Source organism: Solea senegalensis, linkage group LG4 (assembly GCF_019176455.1).
Source record: "Solea senegalensis isolate Sse05_10M linkage group LG4, IFAPA_SoseM_1, whole genome shotgun sequence".
Taxonomy (NCBI): domain Eukaryota; kingdom Metazoa; phylum Chordata; class Actinopteri; order Pleuronectiformes; family Soleidae; genus Solea; species Solea senegalensis.
The window spans coordinates 24,415,018-24,428,152 of record NC_058024.1 but is presented as its reverse complement, the minus strand read 5'-3'; the positions used below and the strand labels follow the sequence as shown (position 1 = coordinate 24,428,152).

Below are 13,135 nucleotides of genomic sequence, written 5' to 3'. Positions count from 1 at the left end.
CACACGCAGAAATCCTCCGTTTAGCAAATGCACTGTCTTTATTGAATGTTAAATACCAGACTCAAACAAGCACTTGAACGATGAGCTTAAAAACATACAAATGCAATATTGTTAAATACTCTGCCGTTTCTTATTTAATGCAGGAAAATTAAAGGCAGTCAAGCTTGATTGTAATTTGTGCATGCTCGTGACACGACGGTGAAGCATGTTGCTGTGCATGAGAGCCTTAACACATGCTGGACATTTTTCACTTTTCCGGCAGCCACGGAGCCCCCACTGAACCCCCGTCACGTTCAACTGGAGAAACGCGCTCAGTCACAGCGGGGAATGCTAATTTCTCTGTACATGTATGTGCCTCCGTCTGGCAGTTGGCAGCATATATTGTAGGTTGATGTAGGAGAGAGAGAGAGAGAGAGAAAGAAAGAGACGATGCAAGAAGGTGCAGCAGAGTTTAACAAACTGGTGCTTTGGCAGCATCAAAAGCAGAGAGAAGTTGTCACTGATCGCTGGGAGGATGCTGGGAGGACGCTGGGAGGATGCTGGGAGGATGCTGGGAGGATGCTGGGACATGCAGACTAAAGTTCAATGATAGGTATTTCTGGTGAAGGTGTGAGATGATGTGTTCCAGGTTAGACCTGGTATTAGCCTCGGTGGTCTTATCACATGTGGACAGAGTTGTGACGACTGTTCACACCTGGCATTAGCCTGCGCCCTGTGACTGCAGGAGATGGAATGTGTCTTCCTCTGCACTTTATTCAAATACACACTGATATTGGGACTGTAAAATTAGATTTCTTGTGTCTGACGTCGACATGATTCTATTGGTGCGTCTGTGCATGATAGAGCGGGAGAGAGAGGAAAAAAAAACACGGTAACACTCAGGATTTCGTGATAGTTTCGACCAAAGTTTCCTGACTTTGCAGCAGTTTTTCCAAAAAGCTGCAATTCATGTTGTCGGGCAAGTTAGGACAGGGACTAAGTCTATTTTTGGTATTCTAAGTGAGCCAACTCTGTTTTCTTTTCTTTTTATATCTATACATTAATATGTATATAGATGTTTGTATGCATATATATATAGATATATATATATCTATATATATTTTTTCTAGCAATACTTTCACAATAGTAATAATAAGACATTTGGTTTGGCTTGTTTTATGTGAAAATTACACTTGTCCACCTTATTATTTAGTGAATTTTAGTGTCTTTGACACTAACAGACTTATTTTGTGTTCTAAATATGTTTTTATTCATCAAAACGAGCACTTTTTACTTTGAAATCCTCTGAAATATCACCATGAAAATCTTCAATATATGATGAAATGATGTGACACTCATTGGCCCCCAGGTCATTTGAGTTTGACACCTGTGTGTGACGATTATAAAGACACGTTTAGTGTCTCTGACTTGGCTCTCTGCATTAACCCCCCAAACCCCTCAGAAGCTTGAGTGAATGAATCAAAGCTGTACTCATGCTGCTCTAACAGAAGGAGAACTCTTGTGTTGATCAGTGTTAATATTGTGGCGATGGCTATGAATAAGTCAACGAGTGCTGATCAGTGTAATAATACTGTGAAACCGCAAGAGGACGTCAGCAGAGGAAGTAGTCGGCTCTCTAATGTGGAATGTGGCCTCCTCTGAATGTAGTTTATGTGATCAGATCTGCATTCAGGACGGATCGGGGGGGGCGTTCACAACTGAACTTTGTGTGTGTCATCTGGATGTGATTGGATCACTCGGAGAGTTGGTGTTAATACCAGGTCTGCGCCGGGGTCAGAAACGGAGAGAAAAGGTCTTAACAGACGGACTTTGAGAAGAGGGTGGGGGTGTTTGAGTGGTATTTGAGGAAAGTGTAGAAATTACATGTTGAAACTGGATTCCAGCGCTTGGCAGATCTGCGTGAACACTTCATCTGGCAACTTCTCGGCATCGATCTGCAGACGACAGACAAACAAGTTCAGACGAGGCCTTTGAAATGACAATAATGTCGTGGACAGCGGTGGGCGCGCTCAGCAGACTGATGACCTCAATACCTGTTGTGACATTCAATAGTCCATACCCCCATCACACACACACACACACACAGTCCCAGTCTCCCGTACACCTGATGTGACATTTAAAGGTTCAAACAGCTCATTTCAAAGGGACCGTCGACCCCAACCAGAAACTGCTTGATTATCTTTTGACCGTCATGTTAGTGGACACAGCAGAGGAACAGAATACACAGTGAGTTAGTCTCTGTGAAAACATCGCAACGTAATCTCTACAGAACAATCAAGACAAAAACAGTATCTGGTGTGAGAATTATTGAAAACTCTACATGTAATCTGCCCATCGCATGATAACAAATTGGCATCAGAATGGAGAAGAAACGGGATTTAAGTCCATGGTGCCCAACCTGGGGCACCAGGGTGGGGAAAAAGTCACTTGCAATATGGTAATAAATACACTTAACATGTGATTCAGGCGTGACATGAAGCCGAGTGTGTGTGTGTGTGTAGTGTCTCTGTCGTTACCGTGTGCAGGAGCCTCTTGTGTTGGTAGTGTGCAGCCAGCTCCCGGCTGTTGTTGCAGAAGCTCTCACGTCGCCTGTGTGTGGCGCTCTCTCTGTCTGTGTGAGATCTGCCTCTGCACTGCAGGCGGCTGGACATGGTGTCGGGGGAGCAGCTCAGCAGAAGGACGGCGCTGGGTTCACCCATCTGACACACCAGGCACAGGGAAAGCTGGAGTCAGTGTGTGTGTTTTAAAAATGTCATTCTCGTCACTGTCTAAAAAAGTCATTGTCGTTCTAATTCTCTTCTTGTCTTTTCCTAACCATTACTTCCACACTTATTACTATGAGTCATACTTAATTGTCATTTCTCAAGCTGGTGTCAGTGCTGCATGTGAAACGTGTTTCTTTTCCCTTCTGACTCCTCTCTTCACTCTTTAAAACCAACGTCTGCGGGCGAGTAACCTGTGTTCCTGACCAGTGTTTCTCAATCCTGGTCCTCGGGGGGGCCCCGGCCCTGCTCCAACACGCCGGATACAAACGGTCAGCTCGTCATAAGCCGTCTGTTAACGACCCATTCATTTCAATCAGGTGTGTTAGAGCAAGGAAACATCCACGCAGGGAGGACCAGGACTGGGAAACGCTGTTCCTGACCACACCACACCTCCTGTCCCGTCAGTCGCTCTCTCTCTCTCTCTCTCTCTCAGCTCTGACCTTGGCCTCGTACTCCTCCGCCTGCTGCAGGTCTCTGGGAAAGCTGCTGATCACGAGACCTTTCCCCGGCCGCTGCTGCTGCACTGACGACGCCACGGCGTCACACAGCAGCTCCAGCATTGTGTCCTGAAAAAGGATGAAATTCAAACACACACACAAATGCCAGGAGGTCAGAGGTCAGTCCTACCCATGCACAGGTTGCATGTGTTTCCAATCTGTGTATAATCTTTGCTCAGTATAACAAAGAAATCACAACTTGATTTCAGAAGTAAACCACGGTGTGCATCTATTATTAAAAAAGCATTTTCCACCACGTCACCCATCTGAAACCTCCAAAACGATGCTAATATTATGCATAATGAATGCGTAATATCACATCAGTACTTGTGGCCTTGTTTACTAAACTGTTATCACTTTTTACAGGGTTCCCACACCTTGGTTGACATCAGGACTGAATGTGCTGACACAGCTTAAAATGGGAGGACAACTTTCAAGAGCCGCTTTGTCCATGACGTCCACATATATTGATTTGCAGGACGCTCTGCATCTGGACAAGTGATTGTCCTTTGAGATCTTGATTTTCTTTTATTTCCCAGGCATCACGTCATTTGCTCTGTCTTACTTATTACTTCTTACTAATCTCACGTCATGAGAGAGTCTGTGTACACCGAGCAATGCAGGGCATGAAACAGTAGGTGGCGTCGTAACAAACAAATATCAACTTAACTTCTTTAGTGCACAAAATTCAAGCACTTTCAATGACCCGTGTCTGTTTAGGGCCATTTGAAAAAACATTCAAGGGCCTTGTAAATGTTTTTCCAAATTCACAAGTTTTCAAGGATTTCAAGGACCTGTAGGGACAGTGAGTGCAGTGGGACCTGGGACTGAGCCCTGTTTACATCCTCACCTGGACACCTGGTGTGTTTTGGGCGTCAAACTCTTGATACATGCGTTGTCTCATTTGTCTGTCTTCTGTCCCTCGTTACATTCGATGCTTTTTAACTGAGTTTCCGTGAGTGCTCACACACCCACTCTCCCACTTCTGCTGCTGTAAACACATGAAATATTAAGGCTTTTTGTTTCCGTCCGCATCCGTGCAAACGCATGTGACCAGACGGGCAGCCGATGATGGTCTGCTGAGGGATCTCACTTGACAGAGAATACTAAATTGCACTATCTGTGTTGCCAGGCAACACGACAGCACAACATTTTCTTCTAACTTACCGCCGTGTCGATTTTTAATGGCAGCGAGACGCACACAACAGCATTTTTTTTTTTTATCTCACTTTGAGATAAAGCCTGTAAACTGTGATGTAGGTGGCTGTTTTTTTTGTGTTTTTCTCTCCTCTTCATCCTGTGATGTGAACCTGCTGAGGTGCACTTCACTAATCCCAGTGTGGGGATTACTCATCCCGCTTTAAATCACCATCTCTCTCTTCATAACCGTCTCACTCACATACACATAAAAATAAGCATTTGGCAGTGAACGCATGGGACATGACCTTAATGTGCTGTAAGAAGCTTAGACAGCTCAGCCGGGTTTGAAAACCACCGAGACCACAGAAAGGAAATCTCCGCATGGCTTCTTTTTATATGTCTCTTTATAAGTCAAAAGTGAATTATACTTCATAATGAACTTGAAGGTCTAGTGTGTAGGAATGAGCAGCGTTCTTTGTATTGTATTAGACCATCACCCAGTGTAAGATTTATGCCACAGCTGCTCTAAATTACCAGCACTTTTTCTGTTTCTGTAATGGTTAATATTAGTTCCAGTCTGTAGAAGCACAACCAAAATGATTAAACATTTTTTTTGTTTTTTTCCAAAAGAACCCATAAAAAATAATAAAGCACATAATGATTTCTTGATTAAGAAGTCAAATTAAAGTTATTTACTTGTAATCCTGAACAGAATTTTTTTTTTTTTGTGGTTGAATGTTATGCTTTGTTTATTTTCCAAATAAACAACTTTTTTTTTTAAATTACAGTAGTTTTTGAAATATTTCTGTTTTCTTGTTTTGATGGCAGGTGGTCTAATACATTTGTGAAGCACTGTATATGTTTATATGCACATATGCGCATATGTGCCACTATGTTTATACAGCAATCGAGTGCAAATAGTTTGCAGATGAGAGACACCCTGGGCCCCGGATGCTCTTGAGAAAAAAATCTTTTCAGAACCATCCATTATCTACCACAACAACCGCGTGGCCCCTTTTCACAACCGAATGTCGTCATTTCTCCTCCCTGGTCTCTGAGGGTGACATCCTTCGCTGAATGACTGACAAACAGGTTAAATTGCAGCGATGGACGGTCAGACGTGCACTGAAAAGAGCAACAGCAGACCAGAGTTAAAGTATTAATGCACTTACAGAAATGCAAAGTGCTGCTGAGGCTGTTTCTGGATCTGGTATTAAGCATTTAGGCTGCTTTTTGCCATTACTATGTTTAAGTGTATATAAGAATCTCTTACATCCTTTCTTTTCAGCACCACCTATAAGCAATCTGATGAAATTATTATTTTCCTCTTTTTTTTTTTTTACCAACTATATAAACACCTGAGCAAAAAGTACGATTGAATATTATGAAATTTGGAAAAACATTTTTTAAATGCAATATAACATTTAGTAAAGCCTGAAGATGAGACATATAAACACACACCCCGAGGATGTCCATGTAAGGAGTTGTGTATAATTCCCACAGCAGCGGTGAGCACTAAGGATTCAAATCTCTAAATAGGACTGTTCACATCTGGCATTAAAAGGTGACCTGGATGTCCTCTCTCTCCCTAAATTGTCTTCCATATAAAGACTGACGTCACAGCTGTTTGCGGGAAAACAAAATTATGTTTTTAACAAGTCAGGGACAGACTGACTCCCTGAGCTGATGAGCACGACAGCGTCCGTCTTCCCGGTAAACGCGTTTCCTGTGAACCGTGGATGCGTCTGGTACAAAAATATGCATAAAAGTGTAATCTGTATGTATGATTCAAACTCTCCTCTGTTTATTTCATTAGGCCATTGGCAGGAAAACATGTTACGTATCAGGTGTTTCATCCTTCATTTTTCCAACGACGCTTCATCTTCAGCTCCCCGTCTTCATGAAATATTAATGTGCGAGATCTCATTTTTTTTTAATTATTATTCAGCTTGCACAGTTTATCGCTCAGTTCTCACTGCGGTTATGTTTTGGCACTTCTCCTTTACGCTGAGATCACCTGTCAATCACAGAGTGTGGGTGTGGTGACGGCGGTGGAGCTGTGACATCCTTTCATTCTTTCACTTTTCTCTTCAGCGTTTTTACCACCAATTCAAAACCACTCTTCTATGCATCCTGTTTTTTCCATGTATATATATGTGTGTGTGTGTGTGTGTGTGTGTGTGTGTGTGTGTGTGTGTGTGTGTGTGTGTGTGTGCGTGGACTGACTCTTTCTCCGTGTGTGTGTGTGTGTGTGTGTGTGGACTGACTCTTTCTCCGTGTGTGTGTGTGTGTGTGTGTGTGTGTGTGGGTTTTTTCCGGAAACAACACATGCAGATTTGGGGATTAGGCAAATTGGACTCTTTAAAGTGACCGTAGGAGTGAGTGTGAGAGTGGATGTTTGTTTGTCTCCATGTCAGCTGGGATTGGCACCAGCACCCCCCTCAATAGCATTTTAAAAATACAGTATTTGATTAGACTGCTACAAAAAACATCCCGTGGTCTGAAAAATCACCTAAAATCATTTTTAAAAAGGCTCTGTTTGTTTTTTTTGCTTTGGTTGCCACGTGCTTCTGTAGATGAGAAGCTCCAGGAGGATCATGGAGCCCACTAGCCCTCCTCTTTAACAATCTCTACGGATTGCTTCCTGTGTCACGACGCAGCCAGCCTGCACGCATTTCAAGTGAATCATTTTATATCCATGAAGCACGCCGTAGTTACTCAATCAATCTCGGACAAACATTGCGATCTCCAGCAGATCCCAGTGTTCTTTCCGCCTGAACATCCGCAAAGTCCTGAGGTGCCGGCGCAAAGTCGACAAACTCACAACAGTTCCATCAGTATGACTTATAGACCGGAGAATCTCCCAGTGTCGACGTAAAACTGGATTCGACTGAACAACTGGGTCATCTTTGCTCAGACTAGACTGTGTGATAACTGTATGTGAATGTCACACTGGGCTGGTTCTCTTTCACAGACTGTAGCATGTCATTTTTAAGGCACGACACAGTGTGCAGTGTGCGTAAACGATCCCTTCCGTGCTTGTCAGCAGGAAAAACGTCAGCCGCTAAAAACCATTGTGCTGACACATCTATGCAGCGTCACACCAGGAGGAGGAGGAGGAGGAAAGTTTGTTCTAACAAGTTACAGAAAATGTGCTACACATGTTTTTCTTCCAGACTCATATGTTGACTTGAGTGAATGTTTGTGGCGGATGATTCCCTCCAGGCTTCCTGAAGGGAACATTTTGTTAGGTCACTGTGGCCTTCAATCAGCTCACCACTGAGTCCAACGTGAATGTTTCTGCCAGATTTAAAAAGAATTCTAACAAAGTGGGATTTTTGGGGTCTCAGTGACCTGGACTTGTGACCCCTTTGACCAGCGTAAACTTAATCACTTCATCCTTGATCTTGTGCCAAATTTGAAAAGCATTCCCCTCGAGACGATCTCGCAATCTGGTCTTTGACAAGAATAAGACAGACAACCTGAAAAAACGAAGCCTCGGGCTCGGGCTGTTGCTGACGTAGAAATAAATGGTCATGATTTGATGCTGTAAAAATGGGTCGTAGCAGCAGCAGCAGCAGCAGCAGCAGCATTACTGTGAGAGTCACATGTTGCTGTCTTCAAAGTGAGCTGGACATTGAAGGACATGTCTTAGGGTGTGATTTAGGACCAGAGTTTAAAGGGCTGTATTGTCTCAGTTTTTCCCCTAATGGAACCGGTGTTTTGGGAGCCCTAAAATGATATTTTTGGAGCTGTTGCTATCTTCGTCATTATCATCTACTTTCTGTCTATTTGTTTTATGATAACATTTCATTTTCTGTCATCAGTCCCCCTGCCTGGTTCATTCTGTGGTTGTATACGTTGTAATCTATTCTTATTCCAATAGTTTGTACACAGCGCGCATGCTCCACGGCTCCTTCTCCATTGTGGGTGTACTTCTGTGGCAGGGTTACAGCGCCACATACAGGCCTGGCATATGTACTGCAGCGTTATACAGCGTGTGTATGAATTAAGGCGTTTCTCGAAATGATGCTCACTGAGGGAAAGTGTGGATAAAACCCCATAAATGTCACTTAACATGTCAAATTCACACGGTGTGGAGATGCTGCGTGAACTGTTTCATTAAGGACTCTGTGCCAGCGTTCCACACTGACCTTGGGCAGCTGCTCTCCTCTCTCCAGGACTTCCTGCAGGTGGCGCCCTCGTTCGCTGTGAGACTGCAGCTCGTTACACAGAAGGTCGCCCAGGGTCACATGACGCAGGCCGAACCTGTCCTCCATCCGCTGGCACTGGACCGCCTTCCCCGAGCCTGGACCACCTGAGAGCACAGACACACACCCGGCCACCACGGTTGGTGTAGTTAGCGCTCTTGCCTTTGCAGTAAGAAGTCGTGGGTTTGAGACCCGGTCAGAACAAGAGCCTTTCTGCATAGAGTTTGCATGATCTCCCTGTGTGTGTTTGGGTAATTCCCAAACATGCAACATGGGAATTAGGTCAATTGGATACTCTAAACTGACTGTAAGATGTGAGAGTGGATGGTTGTTTGTCTCTATGTGTCCCCTGTGATGAGCTCCAACCTGTCCAGGGAGTACACTACCTTTTCCCCCTGTGCCCCCGCGCGACCCTCATGTGGAGGATAAAGTGGTAGAAGATAAATGAGTGAACAAAAGACTCACCAAATAAAGACTCCACCCTCGAACGTCAACATTAATATCTATCTAATATGTCCGCTTGTCTTCATGTGACGCTTTTTGGGATTTAACCAGTTCTCAGAAATCAGGTTCTGAGGACAGGGTTGTGGTCTCCATGAAGAGGACTGCTCCTGACTAGGTCACACACATGCAGAGTGAGGACCTTCATAGACATAATGCATTCTCGAGCCCCTTACCCTAACCTTAACCATCACTACTAAATTAAACCCAATTCTAACCCTAAAACCAGGTCTTAACCAAAAAAGCCGTTTATAGAAGTGAGGACCAGCCAAAATGTCCTCACTCTGTATGGTACAATTTCTGGTCCTCACAAAGCAACAAATACATGAACACATGTTTGTAACTAATGGAGGACAGCAGAGAGCTGCAGACAAAGCCTGTGTGTAATATACAATTAGCTCTAATGTGAGAGAGGGAATATTAAACACAGGCTGCTGGTGTGAAATGTAATTAGTGGTGATAGAAGTATTAAAGTTAGGTACTTTAATACGCGAGGAGGGTGAGGTACAGCTGTGGCCAGTGTCTGAAAGATGAAGAAAACACAAACTCTCATTTCTGTTCCTTCACCGTCTGTACAACTATCCTGTGACCAGTCATGAAATAAGTTTTATCTTCGGAAGATTCACTTTAAAAAACAAACAAACACTGGTGTTTATGAGCAGTTGGACAGCTCGTTTATATGTGGCATAAATATTTGTTCCTGTAATAGAACTGAACATCTGTTACTATGTCCTTATGCTTCATTGTGAGCATGTCGTCTGTTTCTGTCCTTGTCTTCTTATAAAACTCAATTAAAAAGTACAATATATATACATATGTATATATATATCTATATCTATAAAAACATGGATATTAGCTTGTATCTAAACAAATGGACACGCTGTTGTGTTGATGTGTCACATAAACATGTATGTTATTGTGTTTAGGAATCATTCACCTCCTTCAGTTTTAGATCCAAACACTGACACAGTTCTGGTTCTGGTTACAACTCAAAAGCCTCAGAACCATGGAAGTTTTGATGAAGAAGGAGCTGGTGTGAATGCACCCTCAATAACAAATAAATATTTCTCAGCATTAATGCGTTTGTAACAATTGGAAAACAAATTAATAATTAAATAAAATAATAGTGAGTCATACAATGATCACCCCTGTATTTCCTTACGACACATCTGTCTCAGGTCTTTTTTTTGTCATCACAATTATATCATTCACCCGTCTCGTCAGCAGCATGGTTGTTTGATTCCTTTACCTGCAAGAGTCTCCAGTATTTTTTTAATTTCTGCTCCATCTGATTGCCTGCTCCTGTACTGAACCCTGCATGAGTATGTTTAATTAAACCTTGATTCTCGCCTGAACCCTCCTATGTTGTGGGTTCTGTATCCACACACACACACACACACACACGTTACAACTTTGTGAGCGCTGGAAACATCCAGGTGTACGTGCCTGACTGTGTTTTATCACAGGTTAACTGCATCACTTGGCCATGAAGCTGCGCCGAGTGATTTATCATAACTTACCAACCCTCGAGCACTGTAATAAAGCTCACCATGTGCTTCACATTCATCAGTATTCTGTGAGAGTCGCTGCCCTCCGCCCGCCTTCAAAAACAAACGCCCTCATCACCATTTCCCTCAGAGAGACAGTGGAGCAGAGCTCGGGTTTAACCACAGACAACAGTGAAGTCAGAAAATGTCCAGAATGGAGGAGGAGGAGGTTTGAGGATTCATTCACTGTGCATTCAGCACATGTTACTACTGAAAATGCTCCTCATAGCCTCCACACATTGACTCACTCTGACTATTCCTCTGCTGCTTTTTATCACCTTCTCTGGGAAGTGAAATAATGACCCAGCAGGGCCGAGGCTGAAACCCAGAGAGGCTTGTTAGTCTTCTGCAGTAGTTCAGGAAGAATGAGACTCAACTCTGCTGCAGAAATCAGCATGAAATTTACCTGACCCTCAGAGTTAGAGCAGATAAAACCAATCTGTGAATTCTCTGTGCTGCTCAACTCTCAACTGTGTTTCTATAACAGATAAAATACAGAAAAACAAGAAAACCTCAGTCAGTGTCCAGGATGACGTTATTTAACGCCTTCCTTCTTGGGGTCATGTTCCACCAATAAACAAAATCTCATGGACATTATTTCAGTGCAAATTATACACACACAACATGAATTCAAAATAATAACATGATACTAATTGTGTTATATATTAATAATACTATGGTAATACTACAGTTATTGTCCTTTATACAGAACTGTGGTATTTATATGACATACTTATAATTATTGTAGTGATAAGTACAACTTACAAATGTCCTTTCTTTTCTTTCTTTTTTTACAAATAAAAACATGATATTGTTAAAAAACCTCAGGTACAGGATTTCAGTTCTTATTTAATTTGCAGCTTGGTAATAACATTGTTAAACAGTGCAGTAATAAGGAGATAATATTAAAGTAAAATCATGCTTTTTCTAAAGTAACAATGAGGTAATAGTAACAGTACAGTAGTAGTAAATTAAATAAAAACATAAAACCAAGGATCATAAACAATAAATAAGATAAAAAAGAGCCAATATTAAAAACTACATTATTGTGAAAGTAGTCATTTCATGCATTTTTGTTTTTATTACTTATTAGTCGGCATGAAAACTGAAAAGGTATAGAAACATGAAAAACAGCAGCATGACAAATCAGAACAATATTGCTAAGTGTTTCAACCTTCTACTTTCCCCTCTAAGAGCTGTGCAGCTCCTTCAGGTCTCAGCGCCGTTCACAATAAGAGCCAAAACGAGAATGGAATATATTAGAAAGAGATGGAGTGGCAGACAGAGATGAGAATGAAAAATGAGAGAGGAGAAAAAAATCTCTGCAGTAATTTAATTTGTGTGTGCAGCCTAACTTCATAATTAAATTCTCTCTGAAGTCTCAACAGGTCATGGTTTTTATGTGAAAATATAAAATCAGTCTGACATGGGCTGCGGCAGAAATAAACCTCCACTAACAATAATAATATTATATATCATATATTTATAATGAGATTTTTCTAAGATACAAACAAAAAAACATGAAAATATCAAAATAAATAAATATTTCTGACATAAACAGGTTGATTATTCAGTCAGTGACCAGTTTTCAACAAGACTAGTTTTGAAAAATACACATTATATCTAAGCAGATGATCCTTATTGTTTAGGGAATTGCTATTATTATTTATTTTTTCTTTTCTAATTATGAGTATACTGTAGTGTACATAATGTGTCCTTGTAAATATGTCTTAAAAACAGTCATTAAAGTTGATATCAGTATAACTCTTGATCAACAATCTCTGCTGCTGCTTGTATAAATGACATGTCATCACTGTTTCACAACTGATAACTTGACACAACTGTTGAATTTCTGCTCCTCGTCTCTCTCTTCTGTCTCTACCTCCCCTCCCTCTTGTCCTCCCTCTTTCAATTCACCCCAACCTGTCGGGGCAGATGGCTGCACATCTTTGAGTCCGGTTCTGTCAAGGTTTCTTCCCTTTAAATTGGAGTGTTTTCCTCTCCACTGATGCCTAATGTCTGCTCATTGTGTGAATTGTTGGGTTTCTCTGCCTCAAGTTAATGTATGTTGTGAATTGACTATACAAATAAAATTGAATTGAATGTGGGCTTAAGGGGCTACAAAAAACTCTCAATCAGGAGCCACATAATTACATCCTGATAAAAACTCCTTATGAAACAACTGTATTATTAAATACTTGCTTTTTAAATCACCGTTTAACACAAGCACTCTTTTTACATCCAGTTTCACTCAAGAGCCAAAATGCCATTGCATCAATTCATAGCAAGTAACACGGTCTCTTTCAGCCAAAAAAAGAAGAAAGAAATAAGGGTAATTTTGTGCAGAGCGGAGGAAGATTGAAGTGAGAGAGCGAGAGAGGATCAGTGGGTTGAGAACATAAAGAGAACAGAGAGGAAAAGGAGAAAATAACTAAAAGCAGCAACACCAGTGACTCGTCACATTAGCATTTCCC

The 13,135-nt window shown here is 41.8% G+C and overlaps 1 protein-coding gene across 1 annotated transcript; it reads right to left on the bottom strand.

Annotated features, from left to right (window-relative positions):
• Nucleotides 1-1,208: 1,208 nt before the first annotated feature.
• On the bottom strand, nucleotides 1,209-9,275 carry LOC122767966 (adenylate kinase isoenzyme 1-like). The gene is made up of 5 exons (XM_044023543.1): nucleotides 9,242-9,275; nucleotides 8,557-8,720; nucleotides 3,206-3,331; nucleotides 2,517-2,699; nucleotides 1,209-1,934 (listed from the first exon to the last, which is right to left on the bottom strand). Exons 1-5 carry the CDS (start codon nucleotides 9,273-9,275, stop codon nucleotides 1,860-1,862), a joined length of 582 nt encoding a protein of 193 aa, XP_043879478.1. The 3' UTR covers nucleotides 1,209-1,859.
• Nucleotides 9,276-13,135: the final 3,860 nt, after the last annotated feature.